We start from the raw sequence: 27,243 nt of genomic DNA on the forward strand, positions 1-27,243 counted from the left end.
TTTTATGCCAAGGATATTAAGTAAAGATCATGTTCCATGAAGATATTTTGTAAATTTCCTACTGTAAATACTGTAAATATTAATTTTTGATTAGTAATATGCTTTGCCAAGAACTTAATTTGGACAACTTTAAAGGCGATTTTCTCAATATTTAGATTTTTTTGCACCCTCAGATTCCAGATTTTCAAATATTGTCCTATCCTAACAAACCATACTTCAATGGAAAGCTTATTTATTCATTTTACAGATTATGTATAAATCTCAATCTCGAAAAATTGACCCTTATGACTGGTTTTGTGGTCCAGGGTCACATATATGTATATGTGTGTGATACGGTTGAGTGTGATGATGGGGTTGTGGTTTTTCACTCAAAATGGCCACTGCTGCTCGTGTAGTGAAGGAGAGTAGTCCATATATGGCAGCAATAAAATAAGTACATTGTATATATACTTATGGATTCAAATAAAATGTTGAAAAATAATTTTATGTGACCGGTTACAGATGTTAAGCTTGACAGTACCCTCCCTGACTATAATATGCCTAAAAAATATGAATAAAAAGTATGATACTACTAACCATTTTCTGCAGCACTATTAAAGAAACCTGAATGATGTCATTTCTGGTAAATAATGTCACATATGAGCAGTCTAAATTATTATGGGCGTAGAATGGTTAGTGTGACAGGGTTAAGTTTAGACTGAGGGACATAACTTTAAAGTCTGTTTTTTTAATAAAATATCTTGCAGTTTTTTTGAAAAATATTCTTTACAAGAAAGGAACACAAATAAATGCTTACATTATTGCCAAAAATCACAGACACTATGCACATTCTGTACAAACTCAGTAAAGTGCCTCAAGGACATGACAAAATGCTTGGTGTAAGATAGATACAAGACATTATTTTATGCTAAAAAAGATTAAAATGCAACAATAATTTTTATTCATTATAATGGGCATACCAAAGTATTGTGAAAAGTTTTGAACAATTAATTTTGGTAAATCGAATTCAATGACCCCTATAACGATTTTGTCTGCGCTTTGAAATGGGAAATTATTTTTTCTTTAAAAAAATGTTGTTCTTTATTTATTAGGAATCAGTTTTTACATATGACAGTGACATGCAGGATATGATATAAATTCCAGGCTAAAAAAACCCCCAGACTAAGCAGTTTTGCAGGTTTTCTCCCCGTCGGGCAGGTCTTATTTTAGAGGGGTTTGACACACTTTTCATGTGATCAGCAAATCACCTTTTGTTTAAAAAAAAAAAAAACAGAGATATAAACCATCTCTAAACCTTTTATAAGTGTTCTGATGTTGTGTACAAAATCTTTGGGCCAAGTTTAATCCAGTAATCAAGCATGGCAGCTGCAAGTGGAACATATATTTATATTGTGCGATCAAGAAGAATATGATTGTATGTCTTCAATTATATCATATGTTCAGATTCTACCAGACATATCATGATGCATAGGTATAACAATATTATACAGAAGTGAAGCAGAGAGAAAGGTACTCTTCTCAGAAAACGTACAAATAAAGGTCATTTTATATCTTTAAGTACTATTTGGAGCATGGGGATTGCTAAAAGAGGACTTAATGAACTCATTTTTGTAAAAACCACAAATTCGACGAAAACTGACATTTTTCACTTCTTTTGCCTGTAGCTCAAAATTAGTGCGTATCCGACTCATTTTGCCAGCACAGGTCACAATTGTAGATGATGTTCTGAAACAATCTGACATCTTTTCACAGATACAATAAAGGACGGTCTTCAGACATGGCTGAAAACATGGTACTATTTTAAACAATATTTTGTATTATTATTATTTTTATATAGCATGCTAATGACCTGTTCAACCATACTTCAATGGAAAGCTTATTTATTCATTTTACAGATTATGTATAAATCTCAATCTCGAAAAATTGACCCTTATGACTGGTTTTGTGGTCCAGGGTCACATATATGTATATGTGTGTGATACGGTTGAGTGTGATGATGGGGTTGTGGTTTTTCACTCAAAATGGCCACTGCTGCTCGTGTAGTGAAGGAGAGTAGTCCATATATGGCAGCAATAAAATAAGTACATTGTATATATACTTATGGATTCAAATAAAATGTTGAAAAATAATTTTATGTGACCGGTTACAGATGTTAAGCTTGACAGTACCCTCCCTGACTATAATATGCCTAAAAAATATGAATAAAAAGTATGATACTACTAACCATTTTCTGCAGCACTATTAAAGAAACCTGAATGATGTCATTTCTGGTAAATGGGTGGAGACTAAATGTATGATGGGTGTAGAATGGTTAGTGTGACGGGGTTGAGTTCAGATTGAGGGACATTATTTTAAAGTCTGAAAATATCTTGCATTTTCTTAGAAAAATATTTTTCACAAGAAAGGAACACAAATACTTAAATATTGCTTAAAACTATAGACACTGTGCACATTTTGTTTATCATTTTCTAAGTACAAACTCAGTGAAGTGCCTCAGGCACATGACAAAATGCTTGGTGTAAGATAGAAATTAGACATTATTTTATGATTATTTAAATGCAATAATTATTTTTATTCATTATAATGGGCATACCAAAGTACTGTGAAAAGCTTCTAACAATTCGTCTTGGTGAACCACCACTTTTTTTTTTTTTTATTACCGAATCCACCTCGGGAAAATACGGGGGGAATTACTGGTGGGTATGACACTTGAAAGTCTTTTCTGTTTGTATCAGAGCTCCTCTGCTGCCCTCTGCAGGTCATTCATGATAGGTAATTAGGATTTAATCAGCATTTCCTTGATCATTTCAGTGAAGAACCATGAAAGTGAAAGACCATGCTATCAAGTCCACCAGCTAAACCAACACCATGCCAGCATGAGCACTAAAAAAGCTGGGACAACTTGTTGGTCTAGCTAGTCTTTTCAGATGGTTTTTATGGGTGTACCTGTAGACATCTATTCTTTCACATTATGATAATGTTGATGTTTCACATATTATTCACCCAAGAAATGCCTTTTGTGCATAAGCTGAACCTTTTGTATTGTATGTACTATTGCTTCTAGTAGGCTACTTGTCTTCAGGCTGGTTCTTAACCACACATATTCAGTTTGCAGAGGTGTAACCAATGACATTATATGTTGTTTTTTTATTAACTATAAGGAGTGTTGCTGTGGTGAAACTCAGCACCAGGATGCTGACGGTGGAATTCAAAATCAGTGACAAAATAAGAATTCTGGATGCGTAGAGGAGGGTATTATTGAGCTGGTAAAGCTTATATATATGAGAAGTGAAAAGGATTCAGGTAGAAAGTGGTTTCTCATTATCTTGTTCTTCGGAGACCCTCATGTAATGTTAATGGACATGCGAAAAGTGACACTTTCACCTTCTGCTGCTGCATTTCAGTACTCCAACATCAAATATTCTCCCTTTTTATGGCCTCCTAATTCCCTCCTCTCTTCAGGATGTTTGATGTGGGAGGTCAGAGGTCAGAGAGGAAGAAATGGATCCATTGCTTTGAGGGAGTAACAGCCATCATCTTCTGTGTGGCTCTGAGCGCTTATGACCTGGTGCTGGCAGAAGATGAGGAGATGGTGAGTTTCAGATACAGCTTGGAAAGGTTTAGTTTTAAAATAAAATCCTTATCCTGTAATCAGAGCCACAGGAGAAGACTAAGTATTTTCGCTTTCGCAACGAAACACACAGCGTCTTCACGGCATGGCGGTGGCTGCAGCAACAATACTACAGCGAGAATTAAAGTTACGCCTTCTTTCTTTGCATGAACATTTGGGCGGCGTTATGCAAATCTTCCCACATAGTGACGTAGACATGTGGGGGCGTGTTAGAACGAGCCGTTTTAGGTAGGTGTGGCTGACTCTTAACTTTTATAAAGAATATCTCTTTGGATTTGAGACTTTAGTCTTTGCAACTTTACAGATCATCTTTATGCACCAAGAGCTTGTAACACTCCAAAGAGAAAGGAAAAATTGAAATCACATGATATGACCCCTTTAAGATTGGGGAAGTAATTCATTATTTAATGTTGAGCAATGCACAAACTATTTAAAATGTCGACAGCTACACTTGTTTAGGGCTTTTGGCCAAAATCACAGAAAAAACGAAGTATTGTTTACAAATTCTCTTCTGTATTCATGTTGCATTTTATGCAATTAATATTGGCATTGATATACTGATAGTATTAGTACCAATTTAAGTGTAGTACATTGCTCTTAAAAAGAGTAAAAGGCTCTTTTACGTAAGCTGTTAGATCATGTGGGATATTAAAAAAAAATCTAACACTGTTATTTTCTGAAAGAAATGAGCCATTTTGATTTAGGTTGGTGTTTGTGTTGTCAACCGTCACAACTCTAATGCATAACTAATACTCGTAAGATCCTTGTTTAAACTAGTCTACGTGCTCTCCATAGCGCAAACGCAAGCTGACAGCACCCTCTAGTGTCGAGTTACCGTGCAGCATCTTCAGCTTTCAATAAGTCACACTCCTCTTTTTTTTCCAGAACCGCATGCATGAAAGCATGAAACTGTTCGACTCCATCTGCAACAACAAGTGGTTCACCGAGACCTCCATCATCCTCTTCCTCAACAAGAAGGATCTGTTTGAGGAGAAGATCACACACAGCCCTCTCACCATCTGCTTCCCTGAGTATTCAGGTCTTTGACTTCACCATTGCTTAAATGATTTTTTGTGATGATCACTATTATCCCACAAATGCGCCGATGAGGCTTCAGTAGAACACAGAACATTCATTTGACTTCTTTTGGCATGCGTAGTACGACTAAAACATAATGATAATTATAAGGTTATTTTGCTGAAAATGTTTTTTTTTAAAGGTTTAAGTAAGTAAAACTGCATGACAAGATTTTCTGCGTGGTTTTTATACAGGAGCTAATAAATATGATGAGGCTGCCAGTTACATCCAGACCAAGTTTGAGGAGCTCAACAAGAAAAAAGACACCAAGGAAATCTACACCCACTTTACCTGTGCGACTGACACTAAGAACGTGCAGTTTGTGTTTGACGCCGTCACTGACGTCATCATCAAAAACAACCTAAAGGACTGCGGGCTTTTTTAATGAAGGTGGCCAGGAGAATGATGAGGTTAATAAACACACATTAAACACACCTGTGTTCAGATACTTTCATATGCATGAGCATAGTTGCTCAAAAACAGCATCAAATAAAGGCTTGTTCAAACATTTGAGGAACACTTACACTAGCGTAAAAGTTTGGGGTTGGTAATAGTTTTTTTTAATGTTTTTGAAAGAAATATCTTCTGCTCACCAAGGCTGCATCTATTTGATCAGTAAAAACAGTAATATTGTAAAATATTATTTCAATTTAAAATAACCGTTTTCTATTTGAATATATTTTAAAATGCAATTTTTTCCTGTGATGCAAAGCTGAATTTTCAGCATCATTACTCTGATATGCTGATTTTGTGCTCAAGAAACATTTATTTTTATCAGGGTTGAAATGCTGCTTCATATTTTTGTGGATTTCAGGGTTCTTTGATGAATATGTTCAAAAGTACAGCATTGTTTTGTTATATAATCATAAAAATATTTTAATTGACGCTTTTGTGTAGTTTTATGCATCCATGCTTAGTAAAAATATTAAAACTTGGTGACCGTAACCTTTTAAAATGAACAATTACCAAACCAAATTTCATTTAAAGCTAGCACAAGCACACTTCACAAACAAAACATTTAACATATAGTAAGTTTGTTAGGTTTGAAATGAACAGAACGTGCTCATAATTGTGAAAAACTGGTATTAACCTTCTTGATTCGTTGTGATTATTCCTCAGGAAGGTGTAAACTGTTTGATGGAGCTGGTTCTACACGACATGCTAGACTGCCTTCAGCTACCTACCTATAAGAATCATAATGTTTTAGTTTTTTTATGTGACGACCTGAAAAAGACTTGTGAACAAGGAAAAGAGAAACTTCACCGAATTCCAGCACACCACCCTTCTTTCCTGAACCTGATTTTAAATTGGTTTTCAATGTGTAAATATTTAATTTTGCAGTTCTTTTCTGCCAGAAAACTTGTGGAGAGTCAGGATTATATGTTTTGTTTTTGACAGTTTACCAATGAGGTGGGTGAGGACTTCTTTTATGGATGTGCAAAAAGCTTCTTTTGTAAAGGTAATGTGAGCACAGAACGAAAACGAGACATCTCTTTTGTAACAGTGACTCTTCATCCCAGGCTCGAGCTGTATATTGTTGCATGACGGATCATATGAAATTGCTCGGCGTGACATTCCCTCACATGTCTTCACTCTCTCTACTAGCTTGACTTTGACACCATCCAGAACTGACTAACGTGTAACAGATTTATATATCTGCCCTCACGTTTCTCCTTCCTGTTGCTGGCCCATCCCTTCTTTAGCGCGATGTCTGTAGATCATAGGGCTGTTCTTATTCACGCTATCAAATGAAAAGTGTAAAAGTGTTGAGCACATTTTAAGAGCTAAATGAAACTTAGACCACAGTCTAAATATCGAAATACCATAAAAGATTTCGTTGGAAATAAGTGCAAAAAGCTTCTTTTGTAAAGGTAATGTGAGCACAGAAAGAAAACGAGACCTTTTGTAACAGTGACTCTTCATCCCAGGCTCGAGCTGTATATTGTTGCATGACGGATCATATGAAATTGCTCGGCGTGACATTCCCTCACATGTCTTCACTCTCTCTACTAGCTTGACTTTGACACCATCCAGAACTGACTAACGTGTAACATATTTATATATCTGCCCTCACGTTTCTCCTTCCTGTTGCTGGCCCATCCCATCTTTAGCGCGATGTCTGTAGATCATAGGGCTGTTCTTATTCACGCTATCAAATGAAAAGTGTAAAAGTGTTGAGCACATTTTAAGAGCTAAATGAAACTTAGACCACAGTCTAAATATCGAAATACCATAAAAGATTTCGTTGGAAATAAAAGTTATGTAAGATAGACCTGTGCTCCTTGTCTTCTTTTTTTTTTTTTGTCTCTTGATGCAGCAAATTAGTTTTTGCTGAACTTGATTTTCATGCCAGGTAATGTTTTTTTCTTTTTTCTTCTCCATGCTATTGTACTTCATATTCATAATATTTCTGCAGTGTCATTTATTGACCACATGATGGCGCTAGAGGAACATTTTGTGTAAAAAATGAACTCAAAATGACTGGCAATCCAGCTGTGTAAACTAGTTGCTAAGTCTTATTAGTTACATTAAAAAAACCCCAACAAACTCAAACTACACTCGGGCAAATATTAGCCTAGATAATATTATTAAAAATGATATAGTGATGGTAATATCAGGTTACTGAGTAAATTCCATATTTGAATCCCATAGGACCCTAAAGTACTTAAAATAATACCATGATAATTTGTACGTCAAATAAAATAAAATACATTACCATGGTGCTTTTTTTGTTAGTGTTTTCATTTCATTTGATTCTGATACCATACTTGTTTGTTATAAAATACCATAATTGGACACATTTTATATTTATAATTTGTTTTAATTTAATTTTATACTGTTATAATTATCTTGTTAATTTAGATTTTGTTATAAATTAACAAGTCCATCTCTAGTCCATTACACTTGCAGTTCTCTCAGGTGCGAAGCGCTTGTTCTTCGCTCACGTTTCACTTCTCGCTCTATGATTGGCTGGCAGTCGGACGGATGTCGCTGATTGGTTGAGATGGTCCTGACTGGAAACTGACGGCGCGATCAAAAGCGCTCAGCGCTCAGGCCAAACGCGCATTGACTGACGGCACGAGCAGGAGACGCGTCGCTGCAGGAGCGTTTGTGTTGTTCTGGACTACTTTATAACTCTTCGATATTTTTTTGTGAACAGTTGGTGAGTTTCTCAAACGCCCGTAGGTTGCATATACAAGCAGCTGTGCATTATTTAAATAAAATATTTATGCCACATCTGTCTTTTTTTTTTTTCAGGGGTAACGGGAAACAATATAAGGTGGACTGACTCAGCAAACCAAAAATAAACATGGTAAGTGTTTTACTTGGCTTGTTTTGTTCTTGTTCATCTAGAGACGATTTTATTGTCTGAAAAGATGATATTTGTAACGGGTTGCGTCTTTAGTCTAAGTCATGCAATTTAGCAAAGAACACACATATTGAATAAACTTAAGTATATACGGAATATAAAATTAGATATGCTAGTTAGTCGAGATTTTTCTATTTTATTAACAGTAACTTGGGTTGGCAAAATGTCATTAGCATGTTGTTTTGAGTTATGGACTAGTAACACAAATGGTCAATTCACTTCTGTCTCTGAGAGGACAATTTGCAGCAACTCTTGCAAAAATGTAACCATAGTGTGGTTTTTGGGACTAAAATATAATACAATAATAAAAAAAAAGATTCTGAAAGTAGATCCCATGTTAAGTTGATATGATTTTACAGTAATAATAACAATGTCAGTTCCACTAAAAGGTCAGTTTAGAGTCTCAAAAGCTGTATCTGGCATCTTGAATTCATTTGTTCATATGCCGCATTAATATTCCTATAGTTTTAACTTAAAATATTAATATGACACATGCACTGGCACATTATGTGCCTCCCTCAGGGATTATAAACCATTTTAAACTGTAATCTGGGTTTTGAAATTAAATGTACATTTTCAGCAATGATGGAGGTTAACCACTACCCAACTCTATGCATTTTTCATGGCCTCTGGCAACCGCTGGCTTTTCAAACACACACACACACACACACACACAGGTTTGTTTTTGTGAAAAGTGGGGACATCCCATAGGCGTAATGGTTTTTATACTGTACAGACCGTATATTCTATTGCCCTACACCAACCCTACCCCTAAACCTACACCTTACAGCAAACTTTATGCTATTTCAGATTTTCAATACACTCCATTCTGTGTGATTTATAAGCGTTTTGAAAAGTGGGGACATGGGGTAATGTCCTGAAAAGTCACCTTCTCCTTGTAATACCTATGTCATACCTTTGTCATTATACAAATGTATGTCCTCATTTGTCACAAAAACACACACACACACTTGCAGCTTAAAGCCAAATGGCTAAGTTCTCACAGCTGTGATAACATCATGGAGTGGTCACTGGTCCTATAGCTCTGCTTCAACCCGTCTGTACACATACATGGGTGTTTTTTCTGCTTTTCAAAAGCATTCCCAAAAAATTCCAAATGCTTTATGGCTACAGCAGAGCTGGAAGTGAAAGTAAAGTAAATCACTTGAGAGAAGCTGGATGTTATCGCTGGAAAACAGGGACTTTCTGGTTGTTAAGAGGTGTGGAACTTGGATCGTCTTTTGATATTGCCAAGCCTGGTCAAGAGGAATTGTTTTTTTTTTTCTTTTCTTTTTTCCCTCTCTCATAGAATTAAGGACGGTGCAAGACATTCTGGAGTGTTATTATAGTTAACTCTTCCTAAAACCACTGTAAATAAATTATTGTACTTAAAAAAAAAAATGTTAACTGAAATAAAATAAAAAATATTTTTTTTCAGCTTGTTGCCAAAGCAACTTCTCATTTTCATTTAGTTTAACTTGATGTACTAAAATAACTAAAAGTAAAATAAAAAAAAATAATACAAGCTTTATAGACATTCATTTAAAAAAATTAAAATGACAAACAACATTTATTAAAACTTTAAAATGAAAAATTAAAACAGAAAATACAAAAATAAACTATTTAAAAAAAAAGTAATAGTATCTAAATTATACTAAAGTAACACTGGTTTAAAGTAGAAATGTACATCTGTTTTTTTTATGTTTATTTTAGATTTATGCAATTTATATAATATAATATAATTTCTGCATAATTTTAATATATTTTTTTATTATTTTATATTTTATTTATAATGTTTTTAAATCAACGCAATGGCACTAGCCTACAGTTCTGATCAATATCTAACATCTGATGCAATTCCCAATTATAAGTGCATTACTGTAAATATGAGTTTTGTTTGTACTGAACCCTCCCAAATAGACTGATGTACACAATTAGTCTGATCCCAGTTCATTTGCTGTGAACTACAGCCAACACAGTGTAGCATTGTTCCAAAAAATGACATCATTTCCTTTTTGACCACAACAATCCGTGCATTAATCATGAACTTGAGGTGGGAAAAGTGTGGCCTCTCTTTCTTCCAGAAGCAGTGCAGGAAGGGACTCTTGTTTCCCGTTCCCACAATCTGTGCGGATGTATCTGCATGCATCATGCTCTGACTCTTCTCCCCCGAGACTCAGCCAAATGGATTGTGTGTTTGTTTCTCTCCCACTCATCATGTTGTTGATTAATGCTGCTGGATTAAACCGTGGAAAACTCCAGACTGCTTTCATCTGAGGGGAAAATCAGTCAACTTTATGGCTTGTTTGATTGGCCTGGTCCATGGATTGTTTTGCCATTTGTTTTGTCTCGCAATGGATTTACAGTTTTATTTAGAACAATTTTGAGGAACAAGCTCATCTTTTCCGCACTGTGATGGTACACTGAAACAGTGCTGGGTTATTATTGATAACTAAAACCATAAAACATTTCATTGTGAAATAAACATCTTAAAAAAAAAAAAAAAAAGGAAAAGAAAAAACGCAACAAATTTACTAAAACTAAAATGAAAATGAAAGCTTAAAATATAAAAATGTAATTTAAAATATTGATAAACTTTAAAATTAAAATTAAAACAGAAAATAAAATCAATTTCAAAAATTGTAAACGCACAACAAAAATACCAAAACTAAAATTTAAATGGAAAAAAAAAATTATTCAAAATATTAATATTACAAAAAAATAAATGGTACAGCGATGAAAAATGCATCTACATCTAGTGCCCTTATAGATGATGTAGACTGAAGTTTGTATAGTCAAGGCACTAACTTTTTTTTTTTTCCTTTCTTTCCGCAGCTGTGCGTTCGCAGTTCAGGCGACTGTTTCCGGGACCAGATGCGCTACATGATGAGGTCTCTGCAGGATCTGAAGCAGATACGTGAACCCGCCGACCAATCAAAGTGCTCATATGCGACTCGAGCATGTCAAAAAAGGGCACAACAGCGGGAGCAGCTCAGCCGCCTGCGGAATTCTGACGTCAGTGACTGTTGAGGCGTACGAGGAATGTACGCGTTTCATCGTCTGCGTGTGTCCGCACCAACCGAATCCGACCCAAATCCACATCAGACGCATGCCTGGAGCGCTGGACGTCGTTTGAGGCCAGCGACCCAACGGACTGGACCACGTCTTTGTTAACCCGAGGGCGTAACAGGCAACCATTGGTTCTTGGGGACAACAGTTTTGCAGATCTTATTAAGAACTGGATGGATCTTCCAGAATGCCCAGATTCTGCAGAACTCAAGCCGAACGCCAGCCGCAAAATAGCCAAGGACTTTCTGGTCAACATGCGGCGGAAATTAGCGGGCATGTCAAAGGGAGTTGAGGAGAGAAAGGCTTGCACTAAACGCATGTCTTGTCCCGTGGGATTTCAAGCCCCCAAACCGTTCTTTCACCAGTCCCACACAAGTTTGCACCAATTGGGACCAGACTTTTACCAGTTCAGCGCTGTCATGACGACAGGGAGTCGACAGCCTATTATATGCAATGACATCATTAGATACATCTGATGTGTTTATGAAAACAGACTGGAGTTTATTTCTGAAAACATCTAATATTGATCTATGTATTAATAAATATTGTAATAAATGTTTTTATATAAAAGAAACTCTTCTGCGTTTTTCTAAAAGCCAACGTGTCATGTTCCAAAACATTTGATGACAGTGAGGATTTGACAATATGAAAGTGCCATTTAAAGCATTAATAAGCTGTCAGGTTTTATACCATATAGTTTTCACCTTAGAAATATCTAGTTTAAATCAAAAATCTCAAAATCTGCTTTTATAAATCGGTTGCAACTGAAATACAAGACATCAATTTTCAATACATTTATTAAAGAATCAGAATAAGTCTTACAGTTCATAATCCCCCAATTATTTTCAATGCTAACCCAACATTCAATTTGTTTAGCTCTCATAAGTTTGACGTTCTCCTACATTCAATTGCAGTCAAATGACTCGAGCCTTTTCATGTGTATACCAATTTAAATTTCTTAGAGTTGTCCGATAGTTCATAGTTTCAACACGATACCGAATAGCTCATATACTGTGCAAATATTATCCTTCATTTCTAAGAGGCAGCAGCTGAGTGACTAAAATATGGAATGCACTCTTTAAAATAAGACTTTACTGATAATGATATGAGATGTAGACAGATACAGTAGTTTTTTTATATTAAGAATTTTACTGCAGCATTGAAGGCTTATAACCAGAATACAATAGCAAGAAAAAGAGCCAGCTGTCAAGTCTTTTTGTGAAAGACCCACTGCTGTAATGTGATTAGGACTGAACGCACACAGATGCATATAAAGGTGATTACATTAATTAACTGAAGCAGACGCAGCTCATTGGGGTCTCTGGCTCTGCTCTGGAAGTGCTTTCATTCATGGTAATGGTGAGGTGAGGGGTGGGTGGTCATGACTGCATAACAAAGGGATGAGGGCGGGAATTAATAAACCACAGGGGTCATATTGATACAGGAGACACGTTTAAAAGAAACAACAGAAAGATATTTCACTTACAGACTAAAATAATGAGATTCTTTACAAAAAACTTTCCAGTTCAAGCTTTGCACTGCAAAATATCACAATCTTAATATTTGTCTTGTTTTCTTGGTAGCAAGATACATTTACTTGAGACGTTTTCAATGGTGGTACCACGTTAAAATGTTTCATTTATTAACATTAGTTAACATGAACTAAGAATTAAAAATACTTGGTAACACTTTATTTAAAGGTGTCCTTGATACACGTTACATGTACTTACTATTATAAAAACAATTAATTATGCATAATTACATGCAAGTAACCCTAAGCCAAACCCTAACCATATAGTAAGTACATGTAATTAATTAATATTACTCAGTACTTAAATGTATAATTACACTGTAACAAGGACACCTTAAAATAAAATGTAACCAAATACTTCTATTAATTTAAGATTAATAAATGTAAATATATTTACAGGTTTTTAAATAATTTCTTTATAAAGTATAAATTTGAAAAGTTGTAAATAAAATTATTGAAGTACATTTTTCTACTTACAAATTATGTTTAATTCAATGTGTTACTTGCGGTTTCTTTGTAATTATATGTGAAATTTACTAGCAATTTCTGATTGAATTTTTTTACAGTGTACTTAATACATTAACTAATGTTAACAAACAAGACCTTTTTGTTAAGTGTTACTAGAATGTTATACAATATTATAGTTTTTGTTTTGTTTTACAGGCAATATTTTTATTTGTTTTAAGAATAAACCTTATTAAATTTACCATGTTGATTATTTTCAACAGTCATTTTTGCTGTGTACACATTCACTTGACTGTTCAGCATAAACCTAGAATCAAAGTTAATAGAGAGAGGTTAATAGTTGACATCTGGCTTCCAGCATCACCTGAGCAGTATCTGATGGGCGGGACGGTCTGGCAGTCCTCATCCTCTTCAAATGAGTGAACGATCTCCAACATCTGCTGGTGATCTGGAATCTCACGCTTGGTTGCGGTGCGTACCAAATCAGTTATGCTGCACAAACAATAAGTTTATCAATCAATAAAAATACCTCTTCTCTTTTTTGACTAAATCAAAGAAGAACCAAACCTTTATAACCAGCATTATCTTCTGTATAAGACACGATTACATAAGAATAGTTGCTGTGAATTAATGTAGAGAGTGTTTATTTATGTAAGGGTGTGGTATGGACTCGCTCATAATTATAGAGGAACAGGAAGGTCACTGTTATGCCTACGTAACATCGGCTATGCTGAGAATGAAGTACTAGATTACTGTACAGTAACTATAGTGCATACAATTTACAAAAAAAAAAGGATATGAAACATACTATAAAAAAAATTCATTTGAAATATATACAAATGCACCTTTACATTCAATGTTTAATTTAGAAAGTGTTGTGCAATTAAGGAAATAAGTTTTGCATTTTATTTAATTTTGTGTGTGAAAATGTCTTTCTGCAGCCTAATCAAATAATGAGATAAAAAGGAGGTGTTAAATATTAGTTTATATTCTGATAATTATGTCGATATGGTACAAGATATGGTATCCTATGTAAATCAATGTGATAAACGAATAGATTACATTACTAACTACAACTTTTGTCATGTAATTTTGAATTAGTAACGGACTACAATTTGTAAGTAATCTACCCAGCTCTGTTCATTCGTCAGTTTAGGAATAGAAGGTCAAGTCGAGTGCACTACAATGTGATCCCAGTAAACAATGCAGTGTGCTCTGGTTGTATACTGCACATTTTGTCAAATGTAGTACAGTAAATCATGCATGTATTCATTGCGAACATTTGCATACTGTGCACTTTATACAGTGCTAGTTAAAAAGTTCGAAATAATTAAGATTATGTTTTTTGGAAAAAGTGTTTTATGCTCACCGAGGCTGCATTTATTTGATCAAAAATACAATAAAAACAGTAAAATATTATTACAAGTATAACTTTTGTGTTGTGCCAAACTTTGGACCGTTTTCATATGCTTCTACATGGTGCCAAACGCTTCACAGAAATGTATACGAAGAAATGACAGGAAGGTGAAGCACTTGACACTTCGCTCTCTTAATTTGTCCTCTAAGACCAATTTTAATTTCAACAGGAAGAACCCAGGAATAACCTTGAGGTCTATCAGCAGACTGATGTTAGATGCACACATGCATGCAGAGGGGAGTGAGGGGTTAATGAAGGCGTGTGGCTTCAAATGACCGTTATGCTGGAAAGCCTTAGGAAAATCCCAAAATAAACACTAAGGGACAAAAGTCTCAAAATCTCTGTCTAGACAGATCTAATGACATATCAGAGAATTCAGGTTAATATTATGCAAGTAAGCATTCAACATAACATACAAAAGATTAATGCTGTGTGGAATATTTATCTTAAAAACAGCTGTATATCAGCATACACACCTTAGCTTCAGGCGATCAGTATGAGCCGAGAGATCACTGTACAGTATAGCAGTACCATAATATAAGCCTGTGATGCTCAACTTATGGTTTTCCTGAAATGAGAAAGAAGTATGAATTTAATTAATTCAACACATGTTGTGCCCGTGTGTGTTTTCATCTAGACTGTATGCATTTTTAGTTAACCAATTTCCTACTTGCACTACTGTTCAAAAGTTTGGTATCAGTAAGATTTTTTTATTTTATTTAAGAAGGCAATACTTTTATTCAGCAAGGATGCATTAAAATAGTCAAGAAAAGAATCTTGAAAAGAATGCAACATGGTTTCCACAAAAGTACTACAAATGTTAAATGAATACATGTTTTACTTGAGCAGAAAATCTGCATATTAGGCTGGTTTCTGAAGGATCATGTGACACTAAAGACTGGAGAAATGATGCTAAAAAAATTCAGCTTTGCATCACAGGAATAAATTACATTTGAATGTATATTGAAATAGAAAAGAAGCTATTTTAAATTGCAATAATATTTCACAATATTACTGTATTTTTAATAAAAATGAATGCAGACTTGTTAAGCATAAGAGACTTCTTTCAAAAACATTACAAAATCTTATCGACCCCAAACTTTTGAATGCTAGTGCATGCATTTCTGTGGCACTGAAAAATCAGTTCTGGTTCCAAAGAAAAGACAAAGAAGATTTAGAAAAAACTGGTGTGAGACTGAGTGTGAATGGTATCTGATGTCTTTTAAGTGTCTGATGCTGACAGCGTGTGTGCTTAACCTGAATCTGTTTCAGCAGTTCCTCCAAAGTCATTTCCTTTTGACCCTCACGCCGGCCCTGCACCAGGAAGTCGTCCCAGAGAGAGTACCGCCGCCCCGACAGACACGACACACTGGTTCTAAAACACATGCTTAACAAACATTCACACTCTCAGATGAGGGTACATACGCTAGTTCTCCCATGCATACTACCTCCAGTTCACTAAGTTGACTGAGTCTGCATGAACTACATGGATGTGGCATTAACAGCTGACACATTTGCAGCTCATGTCTTGGACCTCAAACACAGTCCAGGTCAGAGGTTATGTAGGACATATAATACCAGAGACAAGATAAACAGAAAACAACGAATGGGAAAGAAACACATTTAATATTTTGTCTGATTTCCTTCTAAATTTGACATTCAAATATAAGGTCTTTCCTCACTGAAGAAGCTTGACAAAAAAAATTGCTGCATCTCACATAAACCGACTTGCTTAAAAAGACTAATATTAAATCCTGAGGCAGAGTTCATACGTTACAGTAAATTTTATGTCCATTTGCACAAGTTTGAATTCTGTGTACCACAAAACCGGTTTAGAAAACATTTCACTTAAAAAACTGGTAGTAAATTTCACAAATAATAAAAAAAAACAGCAAGTCACATTTTGAATTAAACACTGAAATAGTATTTGCTAGTAAAACATACTCCAATAAAAAATTATTTTTACAGTGTATACTGGTAAAAATTAATAGAGAACATATTACAAACATCTCATTTACAACCATTTGTCTGCAGCTTATAAATTATGAATGATACATTCAAAAACATTTTTCATCTGTGCAAAAAGTTTGCCTGAGGTGCAGTGCACGAAAATGTAAGGAGACGAGGTTTTATGACTGCTCTAGAAAGAGGAAGTTCAGTCCTGCTAAATAAAACAGATCCATGTCTTGACTTGATCTTGCTGACAAAATTTCAAACATACTGCATGTAGATGTATAAACCTTCACCTAAAAATGCACTGCTTTCGTGTGATCAAGCACAGCACTAAATACAGATCTCAAAACCAGGCCTCAAATTCCTCCAGGAGCAAACTTTTATAGCTCTGCACTGTATGAGCAACTAACTCATAATTGAGATATGAAAGAGCTACCAATAAGCAATAAAATTGTCCTCTGGGTTTCTTCATTTTAACATAGACCTGAAACACATCACCTGTCTGCTGTAGACATCCTAATCTGCTTTCACCTCTGCTGGACTTTGTACCTGTGTTTAAATATAATTTATTTCTGTGATGCAAAGCTGAATTTTCAGCATCATTACTCCAGTCTTCAGTGTCACACGATCCTTCAGAAATCATTCTAATATGCTGATTTGCTGCTCAAGAAACATTTCTTATTATTATCAATGTTGAAAACTTTGTTGTTGTGCTGCTTCATATTTTTGTAAAAAACTGTGATAGTTCTTTGTATCAGGAATCTTTAAAGGTTATAGAAATAGAAAGTTCAAAAGAACAACATTTATTTCAAATTGAAGTCTTTCTATTAATGTCTTTACTGTTACTTTTGATCAATTTAATGTGTCATTGAAGAATAAAAGTATTCCATTTCTTTATATATATATATACTGTATATATATAAAAATACTAACCTCAAAGTTTTGAATGGTAGTGCAAATCAGTCATCTAACCCAGTATTAGCAACAATGTTTGTAGCAGTGCATATAATGATATAATTCAAGTCTTCACAAATGTTGCCAGGACGGATATCACTGTCCAAAAGTCCAAAAGTGATAGGATTTCGAGTTCCCTACTCAGTCCTGTAAATAGCAAGACTAGCATACTGTATATATATAAAAATACTAACCTCAAAGTTTTGAATGGTAGTGCAAATCAAAGTCATCTAACCCAGTATTAGCAACAATGTTTGTAGCAGTGCATATAATGATATAATTCAAGTCTTCACAAATGTTGCCAGGACGGATATCACTGTCCAAAAGTCCAAAAGTGATAGGATTTCGAGTTCCCTACTCAGTCCTGTAAATAGCAAGACTAGCATATGTTTTCAAACACAGTAATTTGAAAACCAATCAATTTGTCATGCTGTGCCAACACCGACCTTTCCCTCATGCTGTACGTGTGCCAATGACTGTGATGTACTTGCATGGTAACTGTCATTTTTGATTACTTCTATCAAGGTTGAAACAAATAAAGACACCATAATCAATACATAATATAAAAGCAAAGCAGCCACTTCAGGAATGGATGAAACCTCATTGCATGCTAAAGCTTCTTAACTAAGAAAGTAGGGGTCAATCTAACCACAAATGAAAGGGTATAATGACAGTGTTCATGGGAGGGTTAAAAATAAGCTTAGTAATGTAGAAACCCGTTAGTCTTTGGGAAAGCTGCAAATCCTATTTGAAAACGTCTAAGCCTGTAGAAAGCCTCCTCAGATCCAGGTGTTTCTGCCATAAACCTTCATAATCCCATCACTTGATTGTATCTATGGTGCCACACGTCTTAATGCTTTGACTTATCTACACTACCATTCAAAAGTCTGAGGTCAAAACACCGCTAATGGGCACCAAAACACATTATGGGTACCAGAGATTGGGACTTGGCTGAGATCTTTTCATTGTTAAGTTAAAGTTAAATTGTCAAGTTGTCAAGTTAATGTTGAAAAAAAAATTGTGCATGTTCATGTCTGCAAAATGCTCTATCGATTTGCATTAACGATCAGAGGAAAAATGTGTTTGGGTTCAGTAAGATTTTTTTAAAAGACTACTTTTAATCAGCAGGGATGCATTAAATTGATAAAAAGTGACAGTAAAGACATTAATAAAGTTATAAAAGACTTCTATTTTAAATGCTGTTTTTTTAGCTTTCTGTTTGTCAGAGTATCCTGAAAAAATGTAATGATTTATGATGGTTTCGACAAAAATATGAAGCAGTACAACTATTTTCAACATTGATAATAAGAAATGTTTCTTGAGCATCAAATCGACATATTAGAATGATTTCTGAAGGATCACGTGACACTGAAGACTGGAATAATGATGCTTTGCATCACAGGAATAAATTACATTTTAACATATTCATATAGGAAACTGTTATTTTAAACTGTAATAATATTTCACAATATTACTGTCTGTACTGTTATTTTTTTTGATCAAATAAATGCAGCCTTGGTGAGCAGAAGAGACTTCTTTAAAAACATTTTAAAAAGTTACTGACTTCAAACTTTTGAACAGTATGTGATCTAAATAGATGCTAATTTTTACACTATTAGTCAAACAAACTCCAAATCTTCACAAAGTAGTCATTCAGCACATGCTTTTAACATACACAACAGTTTCTTTCTTGTGTAGAAAAACAAGGTGCATTGTTTGAATTTCTCCGCAACTCGTTTTAAATACAATGAGAAAGAATGAAGTCTCCAAAATATCAAGCTCCAAAATCACAAAGTTTTAAATGAAGAGTAAATCCAGAAGAGAATGAACCATGATTCTTCATACCATCACCACTTGCTTGCTCACTGGGGGTTTAAGGCGTTGCTCTGTGTAAAATGGCTTTAAAACAATATGATTAATAAATTCAAATGGTTCCTATAGTTTTTATTTTTGAAATGCAGTATATCTTTCACAGAGTGCTGTTCTGTTGCTATAGTCCATAGAGGATTAAACTATGAAATTCTGGGCCAAACATGTGAGGTAATCACTCTCAGAATAATGGGGCTCTGCCAACATTCTCATCTGTTCTTCATAAACTCTATCACAGGCTGCATTGTAAACCAGGCTTTTTTCAATGCTCAGCATGTGTCTCTGCAGTGCCCATGCCAGAGAGAAGAATTTGAGGGAACACACAACTGTTCAACAACATGTCTTGACGATTGCATTATGAATGCATTTACCAACTAGAAAATATGAGTGACTCCTGCACATGCGAAATGTTAAAGGGAGTACATACAAAATATCTTGTATCTAGTGGTGGACAAATGACCAATGAGTCAAGCCTTTACTCAACAAATGATAGCAATTGTTGAGCGACTGCTCGATGTGGCCTGCAACACAATGGTTGATTCTCAGAGACAGGAAGCTGACGCAAAGGGTGCAGCATGATAATTCGCCCCTTCCTGTAGAATAAAAATGGAACGGCTCACGTCCTCTAAGGTTCGGGGTAGAAAGAATCATCGCCAAAACTATAACAATGGATTCATTCTCATAACCTATACAGCTGAAACTGTTTTTAGAGTTTGTTTCAATCCCTAGACACTCATGAGGTTTTCACTGCCATAAGAAGAGCATAGGGTTTTGTTGTTAGGGAACCTTTTGAATCATAGTTATTATTGTGGTATCAAATACTTCAGATAAACATGCCTTTAAATAGCACATTAAAACATGCCGTAAAAATGAACTGATTGGCCGCCTTTCAAGTCAGTCAGACAGGCCCTTACTTTCTAAGTGGACAGTTCTTGGCCAGAATAAGATGAAAAATTAAACTTGATCATGATAGTCTGGCTGTGCAAGACTAGCATCTGTTCATTCTTATGAGTAGATAAGCATGAAATCATCTTTCCGAATGTGTGCTAATGGCAATCTGTGGGATGTTTGGGAAAATAATGTCTTATGACAGTTTTTGAAAGTCCAAACTTTAGTGTGTTGAATCACCCACAAAAGTCCAGTATGTGTTGCTGAAAGGCATAACTGAGGAAACACATGGCCTCGAACAAACAGATGAACATGAACAATCCATTTCCTCTGGTGCTGTTTCTGGACTAATGATGCTTTGCATCACAGGAATAAATTACATTTTAACATATTCATATAGGAAACTGTTATTTTAAACTGTAATAATATTTCACAATATTACTGTCTGTACTGTTATTTTTTTTGATCAAATAAATGCAGCCTTGGTGAGCAGAAGAGACTTCTTTAAAAACATTTTAAAAAGTTACTGACTTCAAACTTTTGAACAGTATGTGATCTAAATAGATGCTAATTTTTACACTATTAGTCAAACAAACTCCAAATCTTCACAAAGTAGTCATTCAGCACATGCTTTTAACATACACAACAGTTTCTTTCTTGTGTAGAAAAACAAGGTGCATTGTTTGAATGTCTCCGCAACTCGTTTTAAATACAATGAGAAAGAATGAAGTCTCCAAAATATCAAGCTCCAAAATCACAAAGTTTTAAATGAAGAGTAAATCCAGAAGAGAATGAACCATGATTCTTCATACCATCACCACTTGCTTGCTCACTGGGGGTTTAAGGCGTTGCTCTGTGTAAAATGGCTTTAAAACAATATGATTAATAAATTCAAATGGTTCCTATAGTTTTTATTTTTGAAATGCAGTATATCTTTCACAGAGTGCTGTTCTGTTGCTATAGTCCATAGAGGATTAAACTATGAAATTCTGGGCCAAACATGTGAGGTAATCACTCTCAGAATAATGGGGCTCTGCCAACATTCTCATCTGTTCTTCATAAACTCTATCACAGGCTGCATTGTAAACCAGGCTTTTTTCAATGCTCAGCATGTGTCTCTGCAGTGCCCATGCCAGAGAGAAGAATTTGAGGGAACACACAACTGTTCAACAACATGTCTTGACGATTGCATTATGAATGCATTTACCAACTAGAAAATATGAGTGACTCCTGCACATGCGAAATGTTAAAGGGAGTACATACAAAATATCTTGTATCTAGTGGTGGACAAATGACCAATGAGTCAAGCCTTTACTCAACAAATGATAGCAATTGTTGAGCGACTGCTCGATGTGGCCTGCAACACAATGGTTGATTCTCAGAGACAGGAAGCTGACGCAAAGGGTGCAGCATGATAATTCGCCCCTTCCTGTAGAATAAAAATGGAACGGCTCACGTCCTCTAAGGTTCGGGGTAGAAAGAATCATCGCCAAAACTATAACAATGGATTCATTCTCATAACCTATACAGCTGAAACTGTTTTTAGAGTTTGTTTCAATCCCTAGACACTCATGAGGTTTTCACTGCCATAAGAAGAGCATAGGGTTTTGTTGTTAGGGAACCTTTTGAATCATAGTTATTATTGTGGTATCAAATACTTCAGATAAACATGCCTTTAAATAGCACATTAAAACATGCCGTAAAAATGAACTGATTGGCCGCCTTTCAAGTCAGTCAGACAGGCCCTTACTTTCTAAGTGGACAGTTCTTGGCCAGAATAAGATGAAAAATTAAACTTGATCATGATAGTCTGGCTGTGCAAGACTAGCATCTGTTCATTCTTATGAGTAGATAAGCATGAAATCATCTTTCCGAATGTGTGCTAATGGCAATCTGTGGGATGTTTGGGAAAATAATGTCTTATGACAGTTTTTGAAAGTCCAAACTTTAGTGTGTTGAATCACCCACAAAAGTCCAGTATGTGTTGCTGAAAGGCATAACTGAGGAAACACATGGCCTCGAACAAACAGATGAACATGAACAATCCATTTCCTCTGGTGCTGTTTAACTCTGTTGCTACAGTATGAAAAACGATCAGCTGATTTGTCCATGCCACTCCTTTAACGTCATGCAAAGGTGATTCTAGCGATGAAATGAGACCTCTGACGCAACTGGTATCTCCAAAAGTCAATATGTGGCCTGAGGGGCAAAATATGGCAGTCAGCTGATCCACAATGTTCAGCCAAAACACAGCTGATAAACACATTATGGGCACTAGAGATTGGAACCTGGCTGGGACCTTTTCACTATTTTGATTTATTTATTGAAGTTGAATCTGAAAAATATTATGCATGGTCTATGGTGAGTGCTTTTGTCTTCAAAATGCTATTGATTTGCATCAACATTAAGTGGAGAAAATGAGTGCATGCAAAATTGCAGGAGCATTATAAACAAATACACTAAGATTGAAAAGGGTGAGAAAGACTTTGGTCTATGAAAGAAATTACTTATTCAAAATACTTATTAAGCATGGATACAGTAAATTCATAGTTTAAGTAACAAAAGTAACAGTAAAGACATTCAAAATGTTTCAAAAGATTTCCATTTCAAATAAATGCTGTTCTTTTGACCATCACTGTTTCCTCAGAAATATTAAGCAGCAGTGTTTTCAAAATTGATAATAATAAATGTTTTAATAAATCAGCATATAACAAAGATTTCTGAAGGATCATGTGACACTGAAGACTGGAGTAATGACGCTGAAAATTAAGCTTTACCATCAAAGAAAAATAATTTTAAAAAATTCAAAAACTGTTATTTTAAATTGTATTATTTCACAATATTACTGTTTTAGTTCATTTTTAATCAAATAAATGAAGCCTTGGTGAGCATAAGAGGCTTCTTTCCAAAACAAAACCAAAAAAATCTTACTGACCCCCAAACTTTCTAACGTTAGTGTATGCTGTGATGCATCCACATTTATAATGATCATCAATGCAGAAAAGAGTGTAAATCCTACAGTAAACCAATGCTTTATGTTTAAGGTACCTTTTGCTCAGCTGTTTGCGGTTAGTTTAATTCTCTTTCATCAACTAAAACAAGAATGATTGCTTTACTGAAGAAGCTTCAGAAAAAGTGAGACAGTTGAAAGTGTGTCTGTCGTTAGGAAATGATTATTGATCTGTCTTACAGGAGCCCCCCAGGGAGAAAAACTGAGGGACAGATGGCCGTCACCAAAACTCTTCTGAAGGACCTTTCTTGATGTTTGACCACAAGAAGAAACAAGATGCCAGAGTGAAGCATGAATGGCCCCAAAATGTATTTGGCCACTTAAGTCACACTTAAAAATTTATGAACGTCGTTGTATTGGATCACAAAATATCTAAGCAAATGCATTTTTGTTCAAGAAAGATAGCAAAAGCACATTTTTGAAGCAACCTATTTCATAAAAACTGTCATACATCCAACAAAATTCACCAATACATCAGTCAATTGAAAGACAGATTGAAAGAGCAAAAAATGAAAAATAAAAAAATAATAATAATGGCCAGATTGTCATTTAATGCAATGACATTAAGACATTTTTAAGTGTGACAAATACTTTTTGGGCCACTGTATAAAGAAAAATCAGATACCTTCCAGCCTTCCAGACTGAATATTTCCCTTTAATTGCCTTAAAGTCATGCATATCCCCTTTAGGAACAGAGCGGGGTAACAAAGGATGGAGAGGGGTGACAGCATGGCAGGCAGTCTTCAGAGGGTTTGACACTTACACTCCAACTATAGCCCTTCCTACAAAAGGCCCATTGACGTGTTAAAGAGTAAACAGAAGTCTGGCTCATTGTCCTACCAATGAGGCGCTCCCCACCTGACTGACAGCTCGTGCCAGAAGGAGTCAGTCAATAGAGTTTGTTTCTTACAAATGGTGCATTTTGTTTGAATGTCCCTTTGACTGGCACACACACACACACACACACACACATCACAGCAGTGGTAAATAAAGCCCATATAGGCCTGTGCTGAAAGGGTATAATTCTCCTTGGTGTAATCACTGGTTCCATAAATTCAGTAGCCTAATTACTACTGTCAACAACAACATGACAACACGCTTTGAGTTCAGTGTGTTTTTACAGTTTTTCCTCGTTTGACTCACCAGTGCAATGAATACAGCTGAATAGCTTGCTGTTTGTGATCAATAATTGTTTCTGTGTACATCAATATCATTGATTGGCTTCTAGTCCAGGGGTCAGGGGTGTCATCGTGTTATGTAATGTAACAGGATTGTATTAGACACACACAGGCACATCAAGGGAATCTAAAAATCACAGATGTTTGAATAAATTGTGTTTCCCTTACAAAAAATAATTGTGGCGTACCATGGTACAGTGATGGTAATATCAGGATATTTAAAATCACAAAAAGCAGAAAAAATGAATACCATGGTATTCTTGGAAGTACCATGGAGTACATTTAAAAAATATTTTTCAGTTATAAATGAAATATTTTGGAGCCATTTTTTTTTTAAATTCAATATTTTGCTGTTTCTTTGTAATTGTTTGTGAAGTTTGCTAGCAATTTCTTAGTGAAAATAATTTCTACACCATTTTTTTTCAGTGCACACTGTAAACATTTTTTTTTTCGAAGTTGTAAATAAAGATTATTGGAGTATGCTTTACAAGAAAATACCATTACAGCCTTTCTACTTTAAAATGTAACGTTTAATTCAATGTGTTACTTGATGTTTCTTTGTAAATGTTTCTGTATTTAAAATACCATGAATTTCAGTATTTAAATCTTCATGTTTACCATGGTACATTTTTATGATTCTACTTTAATCATCTTGTTTTATTAAAAAAAAAAAAAATTGGTCTGATTCTGATTCATCAGTTGTGGAATTTTGAGCTCAAATATATAACAATGTGTATATAACAAATGTATAACAACTGCTAAAACATATAACCATGCTACTGTAGTTCTATCAAATGAAGTCTAAAACTGTGACAAAAGTGCAGATGAAAAATGTAAGAGCATTATGGAAACAGAAAGCAAAAACTCATGATGCATACCTATGTAATTGCTTTAAATGGCACAGAGGCCATAATTACCCAAAATGGTTCTAATGTTTGCCCTCAGCTGATATGGCTGAGTGGAAGCTGAGGATGGTGAGGAGAGCAGGCAAACAGACAGGAAATGAAGCAGTGAGTCTGGTGAGGGTTTAGGTTTCTGGATTCATGCAGACTGCTCAAGGGTCAGCAGTGATGTTTTCATGCGTAAGGCTAATAGAATGTCGTTAGATAGGATGGTTTATATATCAAGATTAAACAAAAAAATCCAGCTGCCATGCATTTTTGTTTTGGGAAGAGATGCTAACGTTGACAAAGAGTACCATGGTATTACCATGAGTGCAATAGAAAAGTCAATAAAATACAACCCTGATCAAAACATTTGTTTGTTTACATGGATTCATGACCTATTGATGTAACTGACATAGATATGTTGTGATAAACTATAAGTACGAACATCAGTAACAGCACAGAGACTAATCACAGTTGAATTTTGTTCCCCTCTCTCACAAGTTACAGTTCTGCTTTCCATGATGTTTTGTTTTAATGAAGAGACTCTGTTTAAATGCATACATAGACAGTAAATCACACTTCCCATGTTCTGAAATTAAAATGATGTGATCTTTCCAGCTGTACATTTGCATGGTTAGAGAACTAGAACTGAACAACAGACGAAGCAACACATGGTCTATTCCATCTGTGAGAGAGAGCAGCTGCCATGAATACATATCTGTGCGAGATGGCAGTCATGCCGCTCTCAACAACATGTGAAACATGCTTTCTGGAATGATGGTTTTTATAGGAAAAAGATCCATCCATCCATCCATCAAACAAACAAACAATCAATCAATCAATCAATCAATCAATCAATTTGTAAATAAATGAAGCTAACATTCAGAGCATTTCAAAGAATTCCAGTCTACTTTCCCCTAATAAGACATTACAACCACATTATACTAATAACATCATTATTCATCAGTGCATGTTACTCAAAAGAAAACAATATTTGTCTTGAAGTCAATAAAGTGTACCATATATTTATTGGAATCTCTAAAACATATCAGTTTTTATAGGAAAAAGATCCATCCATCCATCCATCAAACAAACAATCAATCAATCAATCAGTCAATCAATTTGTAAATAAATGAAGCTAACATTCAGAGCATTTCAAAGAATTCCAGTCTACTTTCCCCTAATAAGACATTACAACCACATTATACTAATAACATCATTATTCATCAGTGCATGTTACTCAAAAGAAAACAATATTTGTCTTGAAGTCAATAAAGTGTACCATATATTTATTGGAATCTCTAAAACATATCAGTTGGACAAGGATTATGCATCAGATTCATGATCAATTAACTATATCATCCAGAGCATTCCAGAGAATTCCAGTTATCTGATGGAATTACAGTGAATTTGCACGGCAAGGAAACACTCTCCATTTCCTCAACTGATTACTTTGTAAGATAATGTGATATAATTGTAATTTCATTGCATTCATCTAAATGTGACTGTGCCAAAACCATTCCTAGACACCACCACCGGTGCTTATGGGCTGTTTTTATGCATTAATATGTCTCAAATCCGTTTCCAGTGATCACTAATGGTCAACTACTATGCGTCACATGAGTAGGCAGTCATTCACTTTAGTTAAAAAAAATAAAAAAAAGTCACTTTGGTAAAATGTTACAAAAAAGTCACAAAAGGCTCAGATTCACAAATGAGGTCAGATTTATCCTCTTATGTGTCTTTTTGCATGCTGTATGGCCTTGCTACAGTAACAGAGCACTTCTCTACTGAGAAGTGTGATATTGACCTCAGTTCTGGTGTTTTCACAGACCAGCCCGGCCAATAGAGCTCCGGAGGTTGACGTCACGCACTCTAAACTCCACCATTTTGGCAGGCAATCAGGAGAGCGCTAGGGCATTGGTATCGACAGTTGTACAACAA

At 35.1% G+C, this 27,243-nt stretch overlaps 2 protein-coding genes and 1 long non-coding RNA gene across 3 annotated transcripts in view; all 3 read left to right on the forward strand.

Annotated features, from left to right (window-relative positions):
• The window catches only part of LOC107696468 (guanine nucleotide-binding protein G(i) subunit alpha-2), a 50,749-nt gene extending 44,205 nt beyond the window's left edge, over positions 1-6,544 (forward strand). Inside the window, exons 6-9 of the mRNA XM_016496810.1 lie at positions 3,463-3,592; positions 4,517-4,670; positions 4,903-5,118; positions 5,828-6,544. Of these exons, the coding sequence (XP_016352296.1) occupies positions 3,463-3,592; positions 4,517-4,670; positions 4,903-5,093 (475 nt within the window). The 3' untranslated portion in view covers positions 5,094-5,118; positions 5,828-6,544. The remainder of the gene's footprint in view (positions 1-3,462; positions 3,593-4,516; positions 4,671-4,902; positions 5,119-5,827) is intronic.
• Positions 6,545-7,646: 1,102 nt separating this feature from the next.
• Positions 7,647-11,096, forward strand: LOC107696423 (uncharacterized). Its single transcript, XR_001635090.1, has 3 exons — positions 7,647-7,871; positions 7,967-8,021; positions 10,914-11,096. It is a non-coding gene; the product is annotated as an uncharacterized LOC107696423 (long non-coding RNA).
• An 8-nt stretch (positions 11,097-11,104) lies between these two features.
• LOC107696399 (protein FAM212A-like) lies at positions 11,105-11,683 on the forward strand (the record flags this gene model as incomplete). Its single annotated transcript, XM_016496710.1, has 1 exon — positions 11,105-11,683. A coding segment is annotated over one exon (519 nt), but the record flags the coding sequence as incomplete, so codon positions are not given.
• Positions 11,684-27,243: the final 15,560 nt, after the last annotated feature.

This window comes from Sinocyclocheilus anshuiensis, unplaced genomic scaffold (assembly GCF_001515605.1).
Source record: "Sinocyclocheilus anshuiensis isolate Anshui unplaced genomic scaffold, SAMN03320099.WGS_v1.1 scaffold522, whole genome shotgun sequence".
NCBI classification, from domain to species: Eukaryota; Metazoa; Chordata; class Actinopteri; order Cypriniformes; family Cyprinidae; genus Sinocyclocheilus; species Sinocyclocheilus anshuiensis.